At 36.2% G+C, this 18613-nt stretch overlaps 1 protein-coding gene and 1 non-coding gene across 2 annotated transcripts in view; one reads left to right on the plus strand and one right to left on the minus strand.

Annotated features, from left to right (window-relative positions):
- Positions 1-18613, minus strand: part of ANKS1B (ankyrin repeat and sterile alpha motif domain containing 1B) — a 1077938-nt gene that overhangs the window by 867883 nt on the left and 191442 nt on the right. The window contains exons 3-4 of the mRNA XM_067009945.1: positions 15757-15913; positions 9538-9834 (exon numbers count right to left, since the gene is read on the minus strand). Of these exons, the coding sequence (XP_066866046.1) occupies positions 9538-9834; positions 15757-15913 (454 nt within the window). The remainder of the gene's footprint in view (positions 1-9537; positions 9835-15756; positions 15914-18613) is intronic.
- LOC131767563 (U6 spliceosomal RNA) lies at positions 1339-1442 on the plus strand. Its single transcript, XR_009338767.1, has one exon. It is a non-coding gene; the product is annotated as a U6 spliceosomal RNA (small nuclear RNA).

Consider the following 18613-nt stretch of genomic DNA (forward strand, 5'->3'; position numbering starts at 1 on the left):
AAATAAACATAGTTTCTGAATAGACAATTATGTAGTTGATAATACAGTAACACTTCAATATTTATCCAGTAAACAGATATGAAGCACTCGCAACGTCTTAGCACCTTTCAGGGAAAAAAAAAAACCCTCCAATCACAATTAGTGATGAAAACAGCTTAGTGAGAAGAAATGACATGATATATATCTTAATGCTGAATTGCTGATAAAAAGCAAAAGAAATTCTCTCTCCAGTTGGAAATGGCTATTAAAGGTAAGCCTCAGTAGCACCAAAACTGAGAAAAACAAATGGTAGGAAAAGAGGAGAGGATATAGAAAAGAATGTTCCTATTTTTAAGCCCTGGGTTTTAGCTTCCTTTTTGGTTTGGCTGTATGTATTTCCCTGATACATAAAAGCTCAATTATGCATTTAAAGAGATCTTTGTTATATCTTATCCAAAACCTCTAGATGTTTCAAAATGGCTTTGGGGGTTATGTATTCTAAGAGTGCCAAAACAGCAGACAGAAAGGGGATGTGAAGACGTCAGTTTGCCTGCACTGGTTCCCCCTTCCAAATTTAACAGTCTAACCATAGCCCTTCTGAAGCTTGCAAAAGAGAATGACCAGATAAAGGAAGACCAATTTTTTATTAAAGGAGAAAATAAATAGAACAAAGATATAAAGAGGGATTGTGATGATGATCAGTAGAGAAAATAGCACAGGTAGCAGGGGAAATAAAAACTATTGAGAAACAAGACCCACTACCGAAAGAAGTAACAACCAGTTAGTAAAGATAAACTTGATAGAGAAAAAAGAAGAAAAGCCAATGAGAATGGCATTTAACACAGAAGTAACAACCCCTGATGCCCTGGCTGGTACCAGTTAGCCCTGTAGGCATCTCTGGGGATGAAAGGTAAGAACTTAAAAGATAAGAACATCCTAGCCTTTGTAAATGAATAAATGATGTCTAAACAACTTGAGAAGCAACAGATCCTTTGTACCCTACATTAGCTAGACTATATCCAGAGTATTGTGTTCAAGTGTGGATACTAAACTTTCACAGGAACATCAACAGACTGGAATATGTCCAGAGAAGAGCATCCCAAAACAAGAATCTAGAAAAACATCATATGAAGAATAGCTGAAAGTTATAAGTAGGTTTAGACTGGGGGTAGAAACGGCATAAGAGAAACAGGATGTGTCTTCAAAAAACTCAGAAATACCATTTCTCCTACTCTAAAGAAGATCTCTCCCTCTCCTCCTATTTAACTAGGGACTTCTGGCCAAAGTCTTTACCTTTCCTATCTTCCTTCACTTCTATCTCAGAGGAAGCATCCATTCCCCTCATTAAAGCTAATCCTCGTGCTCGCTTCGGCAGCACATATACTAAAATTGGAACAATACAGAGATTAGCATGGCCCCTGTGCAAGGATGACACATAAATTCATGAAGTGTTCCATATTTTTATTGTATAGCATAGGGAACTCTACCTAATGCACTGTGGTAGCCTAAATGGGAGGGAAGTCCAAAAGGGAGGGGATATCTGTATGTGTATGGCTGATTCATTTTGTTGTGCAGTGGAGGCTAACACAACATTGTAAAGCAACCATACTCTAATAAAAATTTTTTTAAAAAGCTAATCCTCCACTTGTGCTCTTTTTTCTATCATTTTCTGCTTCTTGAATTTTGCTCATGAAGTATCTTCACCATTTTCTTGCAACTTCAATTTCAGTCTCTTCATTGGATCCTTCCACTCTCCATAAAAACACATACCTTTTCACTATCTACCAAAACAAACAACCATAGAAACTTCCTGTGAACCTGCTATGATTTCAAGCTTCTATCCCATATCTCACTTTTCCTTACTCCACACTTTATTAAATATCACCTTCCCTTTTGAAGGCAAAATTTTTGTCTATTCTGTTACTGCTAAATCCTCTGGCACATAGTAGGCAATGCCTGGCACAGAACAGGCACTCCATAAATACATGGTGAGTGGATGAATTGATTATTATTGTACTATCTTGGCATTACTCTTTTAACTAACTGCTTCTTTACAGACTTCTTTTCCAGAAACTACCTGAATAGTCTTTATTCAGCTTCTTCTCTCTCACATAGTCTCTTTCTTGTAAACCCGTTTCCATGGCTTCATCTCTCACTTCTCTGAGCTAGCACCATTTAAATGGCACATCCTAAGAGAGACTTCCCCAACCCTTCATTCTCAAACACAAGAACCTGCTTTTTTCCTTTATACCACTTACTGCAATTTGTAATTTTTGTTTGTTTATATGTTTACTTTCTGTCTTTGCACCCAGGCTCTCAACTCCATAAGAATAGGGAACAAATTTTCTTGTTGATGTAGCATGTGCCTGGTATCCTCTCCTCAGAAGGCTGGAGGGGATATGGTCTCCTGAAAGGGAAACTAGGGGAAAGGAAATGGAGTTGCTAAGGTGGTAAGTGAGACAGATCAGGGAAGGCCTCCCTATTAAGGTGACATTTGAGCAGATAAGTAGAGGAAGAAAGTAGAGGAGGAAGTCACGCAGGTTAGTAAGGCAAAGGCCTTATGGTAGTAGCACACACAGTGTGTTCCAGCAAGAGCAACGAGGCCACTGTGGCTGAAACTATATGAAAATGACAAAGAGTAGCAGGAGGTAGCTTCAGGGAGAGTGGGACTAGGTCAGTTAAGACACTGTCAGCCACTGTAAGGAGTGTGGCTTTTGTTCCGAGTGAGCTGGAATACCAGTGAAGGTTTCTGAGCAGAAGGGTGACATAACCTGATTTAGTTTAATGGGATCACTTATGGCTGCTTTGTTGAAAATAGACTGAAGGAGTCTGTTATGGACTGAATGTTTGTGTCCCCCCCGAATTCATATGTTGAAGCCCTAAACCCCAATGCGACCGTATTTGGTGACAGGGACTTTACAGAAGTAATTAAGGTTAAATGAGGTTGTAAGGGTGGGAACCCAATTCTATGAGATTGGTGTCCTAATAAGAGGAGGGGGAAACATCAGAGAGCTCTCTCCTTCTCTCTCCATTTGTGCACAGAAGAAAGGTCGTTTGAGGACACAGGAGAAGGCAGCCATCTACAAGCTCTCACCAAGAACCAAACCGGCCAGAACCTTGATCTTGGACTTTCTAGCCTCCAGACTGTGATAAAACAAATGTGTGCTGTTTAAGCCACCCAGTCTATGGTATTTTGTTATAGTAGCCCAAGCAGACTAATACAGAAGCAAAGGAAGAAGCAGGGAAACCAGTTAGGAGTCAAGAGATAATCAAGACTTGGGCTCTGGTAGTAGTAGTGAAGGGAATGAAAAGTACTGAAATTCTGGATATAGTTTGAGCACAAAGCCAATAAAATGTGATGAAGAACTAAATTAAAATGTGAAGAAACCCTAAAGTTTTGGGGCCAAACAACTAGAAGGACAGCGCTACCATTTGCTGAAATGGGAAATATTGGAAGATGGACAAATTTGGGGAGAAGGGGTTATGGAGGCTAAATACTCAGTTTTTGAAATGCTGAGTTTGGAGGCCCATTAGCATCCAATAGACACGTCCAGCAGACACCTAATTTAGAGTTTAGGGTAAGGTCCAGGATGAATAAATAAAATTTTTATTGCTAGATAAAGATGTCATTTGAAGCCGAGAGACTGGATGAGGCCAACTAGGAAGTAAGTAAAGACAGAGAAGAAAAGAGGTCTAATGGGGGGGTGGGATAGGGAGGGTGGGAGAGAGGGTGATGCAAGAGGGAGGAGATGTGGGAGCATGTGTGTATGTATAACTGATTTAGTTTGTTGTAGAGGGAAAACTAACACACTATTGTAAAACAATTATACTCCAATAAAGATGTTAAAAAAAAAAAAAAAAAGAGGTCTAAGTACTAAGACCTGGGATACTCAGATGCTTAGAGATCAGGAAGATGAGAACTGTTAACCACAGAATAGGGATGTCCCAGATAACATTATTAGTCCCTCCTATTGCATGCCCTCTGCCATACAACACTGCAGCTCTTTGCACTTATGTGGGTGGAGTATATATCCCTACCCATTGACTTGGAGCTTGGTTTGTGACTTGCTTTAGCCAATGGATGATAGCTAACATGATGCAAGCAGAGGCCCAAAGTGTGCTTGCTTGGTTGGGCTTAGGCCATGTCCTGGCTAGTCCCAGGAGGAAGAGAATAAACACACGGAGCAGAGCTGCCCAGACTAACTTACAACATAAAACAAAGCTTCCCCAGCTGACCTGTAACTTAAGAATGAAAAAAAAATGCTACTGCTTATGCATGTCTGAGATTTCTGTGCTTATCCTACAGCAGTATTGTGGCAATAGCTAAGAGAGAGTAACAGAGTTACAGAGTTCCAATGTAAAGGTTCATTGGGAAGGAATGAAAATAAAGGCTGGCTCAGGAAAAAGGAGTATGAATCTACAAAAGAGGACAGAAAACAGAAAGACTTAATTCTTAAGCAACTAGCGATAACAGGTTCATGAGGCCTTGCAGATTTATCTAGCTGCAACACTGAATGGCAGGCAATCAAAATCTTTGGCTCAACCTAAAATAATACTGAGAAGGAATAGTCAGTGAACTACATGAGAAACAAGAGAGAGTGGCATCTCAGATGTCAAAAGAAAAAAGTGTTTCAAAGAGGAGGGAGAGATCAACTTTGTCAATGCTGATGATAAATCAAGTAAGATGAGGACTAAGAACTGGTTATGGCTCTAACAATATGGCAGTCATTAGTTACCTTCACCAAAGGAAAAGACAAAGAATTTTTAAAGAGTAATAGAGTTGGAATGGTTTCAAGAGAGATGAAGGAAAGAATCTGATATGAGTAAAAACAAGTCTTTCTAAATATTTTGCCATTTTTTTTTAAGTCTTGTGGGTATTACTTCCTCTAGAATATGTTCTTTAATTTCACCTGTAGTCAGCAAGGTAGATCTCTGCAGGGGGCTTTTTTAGAAACGTGACAAGAATGACCAGGTGTGGGATTACCACTACATTCACCAGAATGGTCAGCTACCCATCCTCTAGCTACTGCTAACAAAATTGCTTGTAAGTCATTTTATTATGTGCATTAAGGCTACAATAAATTTCATTTTATTTAAAAATAAATAAATAAATATGTTTCCATAAAGAGGATCAGAGAAAGAAGAAGACAGCTAGAGGAAAATTCAGGTTCAAAGGAGAGGGTTTTTTAAAGATGGGAAATATTGCAACATCTTTGCGTCCTTCAGGAAATAATGCAGTTAAGAGGGGGAAAACATTGTATTAAAGAGGGAATATTTGCCAGAGCAATGTATCCCAAGTCAATAAGAGGGGATAGGAGCCAATGCACAAGTAGAGAAGTTAGCCTCAGATATAAACCTAGAAAGTTAATTTAAAGCAAGGAAGGAAAGCAAATATACACATATTCGCAATTGTGGAGGTGAGAATATATGATCGTTATTGTTATCTCAGTGAAATAAAAGCAAAGCCGTAATCACAAAGGTATGACAATGAAGGAAGTGTTGAAGTTTTCGGAAAAGAGGAGAAATTTTTAAAAAATCATCTCAGGAAGTAGAAGAGTAAGTGCAATCTTCTCGTTTGGGGCTTCCCTGGTGGCTCGGTGGTTAAGAATCTGCCTAACAATGCAGGGGACAAGGGTTCGAGCCCTGGCCTGGGAAGATCCCACATGCCGCGGAGCAACTAAGCCCATGCACCACAACTACTGAGCCTGCACTCTAGAGCCCACATGCCACAACTACTGAAGCCCACGTGCCACAACTACTGAAGCCTGCGCACCTAGAGCCCGTGCTCCGCAGCAAGAGAAGCCACCGCAATGAGAAGTCTGCGCACCGCAATGAAGACCCAATGCAGCCAAAAATAAATAAATAAATATTTTTTTAAAAAAGAGTAAATGGATTATTAAAAAGTAATCTATCCATTTAGGCACATATTTCTCCTGCCACTGTAAACACTTTGAGAGCAAAAACTGTACCTTACTCAGCTTTGCACCTTAACAGCTCCTAGCATGCTAACTTGTAATCTTTACTATTAATTTTCTGTAATTTTACTTTCCTTTCCTTTTATATTCATATAAAACCCAATTTCTTAATATTATGCTAGTGCCTTAACTCTTTGAGTTTTAATAAGAGAAACACACACAGTTAAAGCACTAGCATAATATGACACTATCACCACCTAGTTACCCAAAATCAGGTTTGAAATCCATAGAAATAATTGCTAATTTAAAAAGAATCTTGCCAATTAAACACTACTTTCTTAATATCTTAATACGATTGATTCTCTTTATTAAGAAATTTTTAATGCTAAAGGATTTATAAGTAAATATATACTATGAAATTCAACCAAATAGGAATTAAATTATTTTGCTCACTAGCTCAAATAGGTGTTATAATTCAAAATTTCTCAGAAAGAAATGAAGCAGAAAACAAAACTTCTACAAAAAGTACAAACATAAATGCTGCATTTAAAAATATTTGTAGGGCTCCTTCCCTGGTGGTGCAATGGTTGAGAGTCCACCTGCAGATGCAGGGGACACGGGTTCGTGCCCCGGTCCGGGAAGATCCCACATGCCGCAGAGCGGCTGGGCCCGTGAGCCATGGCCACTGAGCCTGTGCGTCTGGAGCCTGTGCTCTGCAATGGGAGAGGCCACAACAGTGAGAGGCCCACGTACCACCAAAAAAAAAAAAAAAGTTATAGTGAATCTGATGGTAAACCTAGGTGACAGTTAATTTGAATAACATAAAAAATTTAATCACAAAAAAAGGGTAATGAGATGCCAAAAAATGTTTTATATGAACAAAGCAATAATGATAAAAACAAAAAATCAACTAAGGCTAACTATATCTAATGGAAGAGTCAAGTCATTGAGATGTATTGTAGAAGTATGTTGTCAGCTCTACTTCCTGGAACCTTCAAGATGAAATCATAGAGTGAGCATCAGTGAAAGAGGTATAGCAATCAAAATGTTGCCCATCCGGCTCGGGTACCTGCCCTGATGCTTCTGATTAAGTGTTTACGTATTCTGAACATACTGTGTCCCTTTCATCTGATTTGTGAGTAACAAAACCAAATGCTATCAGGGGCCAAGTAGAAAAATCTAAAGGAATGAATCATAGAGAGAGGCTGAGATCTTAGAAGGTATATACCCCATCGGGAAGTATTTAAAATTCAACATTTTAAAACATTATTTTAGCCAAATAATGCACATGTGCAAGCTAAATTACACCTAAAATTCAAAGTCCTTTTAGACTTTCAAGGTCTTCTTCAAACATCACTCTTCAATGTCTTCCCAAGTTCTCCCTCTTTAAATCTATATTTTTCTCACCTATATCTTCATAGCACTTCGTCCTAGCATTTATTTTAATATGTCATGTAACAGGAGTTATTCTTGCAAGTTTTTGTGTTCTCCACCAAATTTTGGGTACAGATCTTTTTTATCTTTAATTCCCCAAAAGCACAAAACACAGTGTTTTGCATAAAAAATATAAATTTATAAAATTGATTCTGAACTCTTACTTTTCTAGTCATGGAACATAAAGTGAATTATTGATCTCAAACAGCCATAGTTAAAGTCCTTGGTTATAATGCAATCTGTGCAATAAAGTTTAGAAATATTCCAGAAGTGTTAATGAAAGCAATAAATCGAGATTAGAGAAATTCAACAGTTAGACAATAAACATCTAGCTTATCATTAAACATACTTTTAAAAAGTAACTTTGTTAGTCACCTATAATAAATAGTAAACATGTATCTATCTCATTTCAATACCCTTTTGCAAGCAAAGTTGTTTTTTTCTTAAATATGAGGGCTAAAAAAAAATTCTTGTGCTTATTATCAAGGCTGCCAAAGTAGAATAAGCAATATAGGAAAGATATTACAAATATCTAAACAACTAAATAACACAGGCAAAGGTCTAAGGCAAATTCTGATTCAGGGAGTCAGCCTGAAACCTAGGATTAGAAGGCCTAGGATTTTTAAAACTTAAAAAAACAAAAACAACAAACAAAAAACCGGAGAGACACAGTATTCAACCTCAACAGCTCCTAGGAAAATAACCTCACAGTTGAGCGCTAATTCCACCTTGAATGTGTAGATTTGTTTACAAAACTGTCTGCATTTATTGCCTCTGGGTATTCACACCACTTTCATAATTCACACCCTCTTCTAATTGAAAGGTAGAGTCTGTTTTCCTACCCCTTGAATTTGGGCTGCCTTTGTGACATATTGCCCAATCAAACATGGCAAAAGACATAATATGTTTGTTCCAAAGCTAGACCTCAAGAGGTCTTGTATAATCCTGTTTCTCTCTCTCTCTCTCTCTCTCTCTCTCTCTCTCTCTCTCTCAACCATGTGAACAAGCCCAAGGTGGCCTGCTTGATTATGAAAGACACATAGCAGTCTCACCCATTACCCCCAGGTAACAGCCAGTCACTCCCTGAAGCACAGACACTTAATTGATTTACAACTGACCCAAGACACATGACAGAGCCCCGTCAGGACAGAAGAACTGCCCATATAAGCTAAGACTAAACCATAACTTCAGAATTATAAACTAAATAAATGGTTATTGTGTTAAGCTGTTAAATTTTGATACAGTTTATTATGCAGCAATAACTTATCAATACATAGCGGAGAAAAGTCGTAATCTGATGGGAACCAAATGGATCTCTGGAAGGTAAGTATGTTGCCAGTGACTTGGGGGCTAAAAAAAACACTCATAAAAGGAGAAAATGGTAAAAAAAAAAAAAAAAAAAAAAAAAAAAGAAAGAAAGAAAAGCTAACTTTGGAATTAGGGCTAAGAGACAGATAACAAAAGCAAGTTGGTTTTCCTTGTGGAGAAACAAAACCTATCCAAATGTTATCTGTCCTTCAAAGCCCAACTCAAATCACACCTCCCAATAAATTTTTTTCTTATTGCCCTTAAGCATAGTGATCCTTCCTTTGTTAGCAATGTATAGAGGTACATTATTGTGGAAAGAGGCCTGGACTTTAATCAGTAAGTCTAAATTCACATTCTGGGTTTACGAGCTATGTATCATTAGGCAAGTTTCCTAGTCTTTGAATCTGATTCCTCATCTCTGTACTGGAATTCAATAGCTCTCAATCCCACGGGATAGCCGTGAGATTTGTATTCTAAATGTGTCAACATATTAAACACAAAGTACAACTCAAAAATGTTAAAGTGAATTTCATTCCTTTCATTCATTCATTCATTCATTCAACTACCACTGGACTGAATTCCTGGTGTATGTCAGGCTGTGTGCTAGATACTGGGAGAAAGGAAACAATTACTAAGGAGACCACACACAACTGCCATCTAGTAATAATTTTTCATGTGTATAGCCCTCAAGGTAGAATGAGGTTAGAGATTATGCCTTATATTTGTTCATATTTCCCAGCGGTGTGGTGGGGTATTTTGAATTTACTAGTTACAAAGATACATGTAGACCATTTGACCAATTAAAAAATGGTAAGATTTCTTCCTGTAAGTTTTAACATCTGTATCTCAAAGCAAAACAAGAGCACCATTGCTTTTGAAGCATAGCTAAAGGAAGACTCACTTGACAGCTCACATCCATTCCTGCTTCCAGCAGCACCTGAACAACTGCTTTGTGACCATTGCGTGCAGCAAGGTGTAGTGGTGTGTGCTTTCGAGTGTTGCAGCTCATTAAGTTAGGGTGTGCGCTGATGATCATTTTGACCACTCTAAGCCTTCCATAGAGGGCTGCCAGGTCCAGAGGAGTTTCCAGCTTGCTGTTCCTGATGGTAGGATCAGTGAGCTCTTCCAGGAGAACAGCAACTACTTCTGAGTGTCCATACTGAGCTGCACAGTGCAGGGCAGTTTCATTTTCATTGTTCTGTTAAGACAAAGACATAAAGTGCAAGTTTTCAGAAATTCAATCCTTTATCAAAACCTATATACAGTCATTTAAAACCTGAGATGCTTTGAAAATGTAAGTTTAAGATTTATCTGTTTTAATAAGTATGTCTAATAGAATTTTATTATTATTATTATTAGTATTATTATTATTTGTGTGTGTGTGTGGTACACGGGCCTCTCACTGTTGTGGCCTCTCCCGTTGCGGAGCACAGGCTCTGGACCCACAGGCTCAGCAGCCACGGCTCATGGGCCCAGCCGCTCCGCGGCATGTGGGATCTTCCCCGACCGGGGCACAAACCCATGTCCCTTGCACCGGCAGGCGGATTCTCAACCACTGCGCCACCAGGAAGCCCAGAATTTTATATTTGATACTAGTACCTTTCATTTATTACACCAAAAATATCACATTTTATTTTTATAACTTCAAATGAAAAAAATCAAACTTTTCCCTACACTATATATTCCAACTTCCAAGAGCGATAAATGATTTAGCCATGTTAGCCAATAGCCCTGCTGGGCCCAGATGGTCAGTTTATCTGCACTGTGCATCGTGCCTCCATGACATTTGTTAATGAGAGAGATTAATAATAATTATAATACACTTTTAACAGACTGGCTTTTCAAAAGATAGTTGAGATAGTACATTCTTTGATAATGAAAGATTTACAGAAAGGCTTCCCAAGTTAAGTTTCATTTTATCTTTCATTTAAATATAAATCAGTGCTTCTTTTGCAAAGAAAACACAGACATACTGGCCCTAAGATTAAACCATATTTTTTGAAATATAATCATGGATTGAGAAGCAGACCATACCCATACCATACAAGTTATAAGGAGTATCACAGTATTACACATGTAGCTTATAAGTATTTCAATTGAAAATCAATGAGATTTTCCCAGGAAATTAGCAGAATAAAAAATGTTAAAATGGAGAAAACTGAACCCAGTTGCAAGGGAGATGTACCCTTTCAGATTCTTTGGGCAGATGATGTAGGTATATGCAGTGTGACTATGTCAGGAGGCAGAAGGGTCAATCAGGAGAAATGTGAACAAGAAATTTTAGTAACAAAAATGCAATGTCCTAAATGAGCGTTCTAGAGAGCAAGGGAGGATGTCATCATCAGAGTCATCATCATAGCTATCACTATGCGCCAGGCACAGTTGCATTTCATGTTTACTCATCTAATCCTCACTAGGACATAAATATTATTATCATTATCCCCATTTTACAGATGAGGAAACTGAGGTAGTAAGTAGTTGAATAACTGCCCTTCAATTATACAGCCATTTAGTATTGGGGCCAGAATTTGAACCTAAATAGCCTAGACCCAAAGTTGGTATTTTTAATACCATCTTCCACAATAGAAACTATTACTACTACCATTTGTTGAGTGTCTAAAAACTTTACATACATTGTCTCCTTTAACTCTTACAAATGATCCTACAAGATTGGTATTAACATCTCCACTTCATGGATGAGGAAACTAAAATACAAAAAAGTTAAATTACATGCCCAAGCAGATTCAGGATCTTTTGGAACCTGTATCCATCAGAATCAAAAACCCATTTATGCTCTTTCCACTGTACCACACTGCCTGCCATGTGTTTCTTTACTGCCAAAGAAGAAAAACATGGAACTAGTGATCTGAAAGCAGAATTTCTATAGATTTTGCCCAAAAGAACAACAACTGAGTTGAAATAGGAAGTAGCTGCTTAGATAGCTGTTCTAAGGGTACAAACCCAAACAAATCTTATCACTCCAGAAAGTAACTCAGCCTCGCTCTGGATGATAAAACAATGCAGATAAGTAAGTTGAGAGTAGAGGGAAGATTTGAAAACTTAAAAAGAGGTGTCATGGGGGAAAAAAAGCACAGAAAACTCTTCTTACTACTTTACTTTTCCAAAACAAGTATCAGAAGAGGGCATTTGAAGGCCAAATGCAAAGGAAAAGCTACTCCTTGAAGACAGTCAACAAAACGTGAAGATCTGACAGATGGGGAATCCAGCTGGAGGTATTGTTTTTTCCAGCATTCTGGGGGAGCCATTCCTGTTCTTAGTTTAAATGTGTTATCATAGTCTATTTCCTCACAGACTGACAACATAGAGGCGTGCACTCCCTGATTTTATAATCTGGCCAAGTTTTATAAACCTGATTTAAAAATCAATCTTATTACCTTAAACCATGAAAATATGATATAGAAATATGCCTCCTGACCAAACCAAATTTCCCGTTGGTTGAAAATAGATTCAATCTCATTTTTTAAAATATACTACCTCTTTGAGGAAAAGAAAAGTAAATTATGAAACAATACCTCAAAGACCTCTCTATCTTTGCAAAGGCCTTAGCCTAGGAAATTATAAGTGCAAAACTGAAATTTTTCTATTAACTCCAGTTATCACTGTTTAGATCTCAAGAAAAAGTTATTTCAATCACTCAAGACTTACTCAGGAGAAAATGTTCATAGAATTTATCCATAATATCGAATACACACTTGGCTTGTCACGTCAGTGAAGACCACAACTGTGCTACCTTTACAAAAGGCATGGTTGTATACTCATGTCCATACTCACTAGTCGTCTAAAAAAATCCAATTTGAAATAAATAGGCTGTGATAAAGCACTAATTAATAATTGCTAGTATGTCTACATTAAATATTCTTAAACTGTTTTGAATCCCTTCTTTTTTACCAGATGAGTGTTCTCTGAAAATTAGGACACTTCCAGACAATGGGTGGCAGTATGAAACTGGCTAACAAAAGCTATTTACCAAAGATCTCACTTTAAAGTCAAACTAATGGAAACTATCTAACACTAGTTGGATTTGAGTTTTGGTGAATGGCAAGGGAATATACTTATGAGATAAGGCTCCTCTAGTTTTTGCTCTAATGTTAAAATACAGAAGAAAAGAGGAAGAGAAGGTGGAAGAAAAGGAAAGAGGAAGGAAAGGCAGGAGGGAAACGAATATACAGAGAAATATAAATTGAAAACACACATAACATCAGAAGAAAGGAAATAAACCTGTTGACAAAAGACAGGAAGGATGTGGCAATTATAAAAACCAAAATCAGGGCATAGTCCACTTTATTTTCAAAATTATGTCACCCTAAGTTGACTACTAATTCTAAGGCAGTATAAAGTGGTGATCGAGATTGAAGTGCTAACATGTACTTATTAGCAACAATAAATCACTCTATCTCTCTTAACTTATCGTACTGTAAAATTAGAATATTACCTTCCCTATAACCTTAGAATACAGCTTATAAATCAAAGGAGATAACATATAGGAAAATGCCTCATAAGCTTTAAACATTAAAACATAAGGTAGAATTACTTTTAAAGAAAGTTTAAAATACAAGAAAAGTTGTATTAGAAACCAAAGACAGCATCAGAAATCAGAATGAAACCCTGACAATTATGCATAATTTTAACATTATAACATAGTGTATTACTGGTTAAAAGCTTGAGCTTTGGATCAGAAAAACCTGAATTCAAATACTGGCTGCATTTCTTAGAAGCTGTGATATCATGGGCAAGTTACTTAATCTCTCTAAGGTACTTTGCCCATATATAAGGTAGGAACAGTAATTAATACCTACCTCAATCAGGCTGTGGTAGAGCTTAGAAAGAAAGTGTAGATGAAGTACTCTGCACAATGCCTGGTATATAGTAAACACTCTATAAGTGATAGGATTTACCACTTAGAATACCTATGTGCTATTGTGGAAGGCTCTGGAATTACAGAGATCTGAATACAAGTCTCAGTTTAAGTTACTAAGTAACGTGTGAACTTAGAAGAGTTACTTAGCTTTACTGAGCCTGATTTCCCATCTATAATACGGAAGTGATAAAAATCACTTCAGAGGATTGCGAGAACTAAGTAAATAACATATCACAGGTAAAAGTGCTTAGCACAGTGCCTGGTTAACATAGGCCTCAGTAAATGTTCATTACCATTTTCATGCCTGCCCTCTATTGCTTAAATACATAAAGGCATTAATACATTAATTAGCATATTTCTGTCCCATTCGTGGAGAAAAAAGAAATAAAGCTAAAATCAGAATTTACCTGTGAAAACAAAATTCCTACATCAGAAACTTTTAGAAGAAATGACATTGAATGAGAGAACTATGTTAGCACTAAAAGAGTATATACATAATAACAAACAAAAGAGTACTGAAAGCATGGTATTAAAAACCTCAAGAAATTTCAACTTGTTTCCAATAGAAACCACAACATAAGGCAAGAGAAATGAAAAAGGAATTCTGAAGTCCAATCACCTCAAAAAAACCTTTTTTATATTTAAATTGATTTATTCAACATCACAAAAAATAACTTTCTATTTAAAACACACCATTACAGTTATATGCCATTTAAAATATTCAGCTTTCAAATGTAAATAAGTTCTAGGGTTTTTCTTTCTTATTTTCATGTCATTTAAAAAATATTGTTTGGAGAAACTAACATTCCCTTACTTAACCTTGGTTTGTTTTTCCATCTTATTATTTCAGGTTTGCTTTGGGGCATTCAAACAGTTTTCAGAATAACCACCAGATGGCTCATTCCACAAATGATATTTTAACTTGGTTTTCTGAGGAACAGTCAGCATTCTCATAAATTTCCTTTTAGCATGATATGCCAATAAAGATAGCCATATCGGTCATTTTTTATAGATTTGAATTAATGAGTGTATTCTCATAAAAAATATTCTGTATTTTGTAACCTGTAAACAGACATTTTATTGCACTAAATATTAATGACAGTGTTCCAATTAATAAAACATTTTTCTTGATTAGTTCTTTATACAACTGCCTTTGGATGTAAGAAAAAAATAGATTTTTTTTCTTCCCTTTGCTGTTCACAGCTGGCAAGTGTTACCTTTTATTCTTTAATCTGAATCTCAGTCAAATGTCTGCAAAGTCTATATCCATTTGAACAATATGCTAATTGTACTTCATTAGACGTGCTTACCCTGGAGTAACCTACTTCCATTGATATTGGATAACTGCCAACCTGCAGCTTAATGCCATATTTGTAATTCAGTTGTTGGACTACATGCTGGTTTTCAAATATAGTTTTACAAAATGGGAACAGTAGGGGGCATGCAGAGCTCAAGATGTTATCTTACTGTACTAGAGGACTGTATTTTACTTTCTGGAATCTGTGGTCTTATTTATTTAGAATACCTAGAATGGCATTACTTTTTAAATATATGCATTATATGAAACATGGATACTATGTACTTGCAAATATTTTGACTTTATCTATCAGTATCATCCTGCTGCTGTGTTTTACTCAACTTACTCTGGGCGGGTGTGTGTGTGTGTGTGTGTGTGTGTGTGTGTGTGTGTGTGTGTGTGTGTAGATATAGATATTATATATATATATGTGTAGATATCATCTCTATACATACAGGAAATTTTAAATTTAATATGTGACTAGCAACTGCATACATTGTATTTTGCATTTTAATTCACAAAATTGTACTTAATGTGAAAGTGCTATGTAAATGGTAAAGCATTATGCAAATGATAGTTGTCACCATTTTAGCATTTAAAATTTTATTAAGAAAAACTAATTCACATTACAAATGTGAATTCTGTTCTATTTCTAAATATTCAATAAATATAAAATGGATGCTTACGTAAAGCAGGCAAAAATACTACAGCTACTTCCTTTATGTGGGATTTTCTTGTTAACAAATATCTTTACAAATGTCCAACTTAGTGCCAATGTACCATATACAAATGCCAAAGAAGTTTTCAACTTTCTCCTTTAGGAAATTCAGCAGTAGAAAGGTCTTTGGCAGGGTAAAGATAGAAATAATAGATTTTTCAATGTGTCTTTGGCGCCGCAAAACTCTCGAAAAATCATAGCATGAGCAAATATTTGTCAAGTGCACCTGTTCGTTGACTCTGGAATGCGATGGTCCATGATGAATAAGAATCTTCACAATTTCCACATCTCCTTTCCAGGCAGCCAGGTGAATAGGAAAATAACCTTTGTTGTCTGCTACATTTGTTGATGCCTCATATTGAAGCAGTTTGAGAACTATGTCCCTAAGAAGTAGAAAAACCAAAAGAATACAACAGAAAAGAAAATATGCTGAACAATGCAGCATTTATTAAACAGATAATTATAAAAGTATACTAGATACTGGCTGGCAATTTAGAGTAATCATTCAAGGTACTGAGAAATACAATTGGGTTTAAGAGTTTGCCTCTTCAACATTTGGCTATTTTACTTACCTGGAACAAGCCACCACCATACACACACAGAGCACTGACTAACCATAAAACTACATAATAGAATTCATTTCAGCAAAATTTATCTAATTTTAGTAACTGAACAAATTTAGTCAAATAACTTAAAAGAATACCTCCTCTCATCTTTTTCAAAAAGGGAGTATTTCCAGATAACCTGTATCTGAGATTTAGTCTGAAGGAAGAGTTGAGATGCAAGCAAACTCCCTGTTTACAAAAAAAAGTTATCGTACTACCAAGGGACATTTAGGGAGTTTACACATCATTCCTACAGAGAAATGGAATAAGGGATTGAAGATACATATAAAAGAGAAAGCAGCACAGTAGGAAAGAGAACCTGCAGTATAAGCCCAAGGTTGAAAAAAAAATTTAATAACTTTTAGCCATGGCACAGAACATATTATGAATGTGTGGTGTTTATACTTGTGCACTCTTTCATCTTCCTCCTCCAAGGCTAAGAAATGATTTTAAGAGGGAAATTCATTTATGAGACAAATTCTATCACTGACGCAGTTTCTAATGATAAGATTTCAGAGAAAATAAAAACAAACCTCATTTTAACATCTCTTTTCTAAAATCAGTATTATTTTATAAGCTTTGAATTTAAATGATTTGAATTTAAAGTCCCAGCTATGCAAACTACCTAATGATATGACCCCTAGAGTATTATTTAGTCTCATTTTTCTTTTTCTTTCCTGTAGAAAATAATATAAATAATAATAATAGTGCCTATTGCTCAAGACTGGTAAGAATAGTAAACGAGAACATAAAAGAGAAGCCACTCAATAAACAGTAAAACACTATACAAATATTAGTTCTTGCCCCAAATAAAAATAAAATCCTTTAAAAGTAAAAATGCTTCCTTCAAATCACCTTTGGCAAAAACAGTCTGAAAATCAGAAGAAAACCTGAAGTTTGTCCAGTTTCTATGCTTCTTCTCACCTCTCTGCCACATAAAAGTTGTTATATAGGGTCATCCATTTTGAGATAAATAACTTACAAAGTGGCAAAAAGAATTCAATACTTATGAATAACAAAAGCAGTTGAGAACCAGAAGATCTGGTTTGAAGTCCCAACTTTCTACTAGTACTTACTAACTTGGCTACCTTGGACAATTCAAATAACCTCTGTCCCTCTTTCAGATATTGTTAAAATAGAATTTAGAGATTACATATTGTTGCCGGTCTCAAATAGTTGTGGTGTGAATCAAATGAGAAACGAAAATGACTATAAAACTGTATACAATCAAAAACTATTCTTAAAGCAGTTTGCTGCAAGATTGAACAATTCTAGTGATCTTTTTTTTTACTGAAATATATCAGCATTTAAATAAAAGTTAAAATAATACCAAAGGAAGCACAGTTAAATACCTGGATGTAACAAGTAGAATTTATCCTACAGAAAAACAGCCTTCTCCAAATTCATATAGCAAGAAAGACAATTATGTGAAGGGTTTTAATTTCATCCCTCAAATCCTAAGCAGAAAAAAAAAAAAGTCTGAAATTTCTAAAAGCATTTCCTTTCTAGGAGTAAAGAAAAGTTTGATGGGATCATCAATACTATTTTCGTTGACTCTCACTCAAACCATTCAGAATTTCATTTGTTATTTGGCTCAATTTTTGTTGAAATTTTCTAATAATGTATGTGATATGCATTCATTCTTTATCTATCAGGAAGATGTATGATATAGTGAAAAAACTGACTAACACTGATCATTTTTGTATTGTCCATCATCTAATATCTAAATCAGAAAAGAAAAACCTGCATGTTTATGAAATTATCTTTGGTGAACACCAAGCTCCTAAATAAATACTATTATTTTTATTTCAGTTTTTTAAAAGTTCATTCATTTTATTAAATAAATATCTTATTAAATTTATTTTTAAATTTATTTTAAAATGTTTATTTAAGTTGAGCCTTTCATCTTGTTCAGAGATACCAGCTAATAAACTGGCTGAGCTCAGATTTCTAATGTGAAAACATATCTGTGAAATATAAAGTTATATCTTTGATCAAATAAGTGCCAGTTGGGCTTCCCTGGTGGCGCAGTGGTTGAGGGTCCACCTGCCGATGAAGGAGACACGGGTTTGTGCCCCGGTCCGGGAAGATCCCACATGCCGCGGAGCGGCTGGGCCCGTGAGCCACGGCCGCTGAGCCTGTGTGTCCAGAGCCTGTGCTCCACAACGGGAGAGGCCACAACAGTGAGCGGCCCGTGTACCGCAAAAAAAAAAAAAAAGTGCCTGTTAGTCTTACTGAATCTTAAGCAAAATATTAATCAATATAGTGTCATTAATTTCTTATGATTGTATATTCCTTGTATATGACAAGCAATATGTATTATACTGGCCTTTTTCATCCAGGCTCATCAAGAGCAAATTAAATTTCAGGTACTTTCTTTAATGTCTAAACAAGAAGAGAAGTTAATACAGGATCCCACCAGATCAAGGGTTTTTTTGTTTTGTTTTTGAGATATAATTGACATATAACATGACTTGC

This window comes from Kogia breviceps, chromosome 12 (assembly GCF_026419965.1).
Source record: "Kogia breviceps isolate mKogBre1 chromosome 12, mKogBre1 haplotype 1, whole genome shotgun sequence".
In the NCBI taxonomy this organism is placed as follows: domain Eukaryota; kingdom Metazoa; phylum Chordata; class Mammalia; order Artiodactyla; family Physeteridae; genus Kogia; species Kogia breviceps.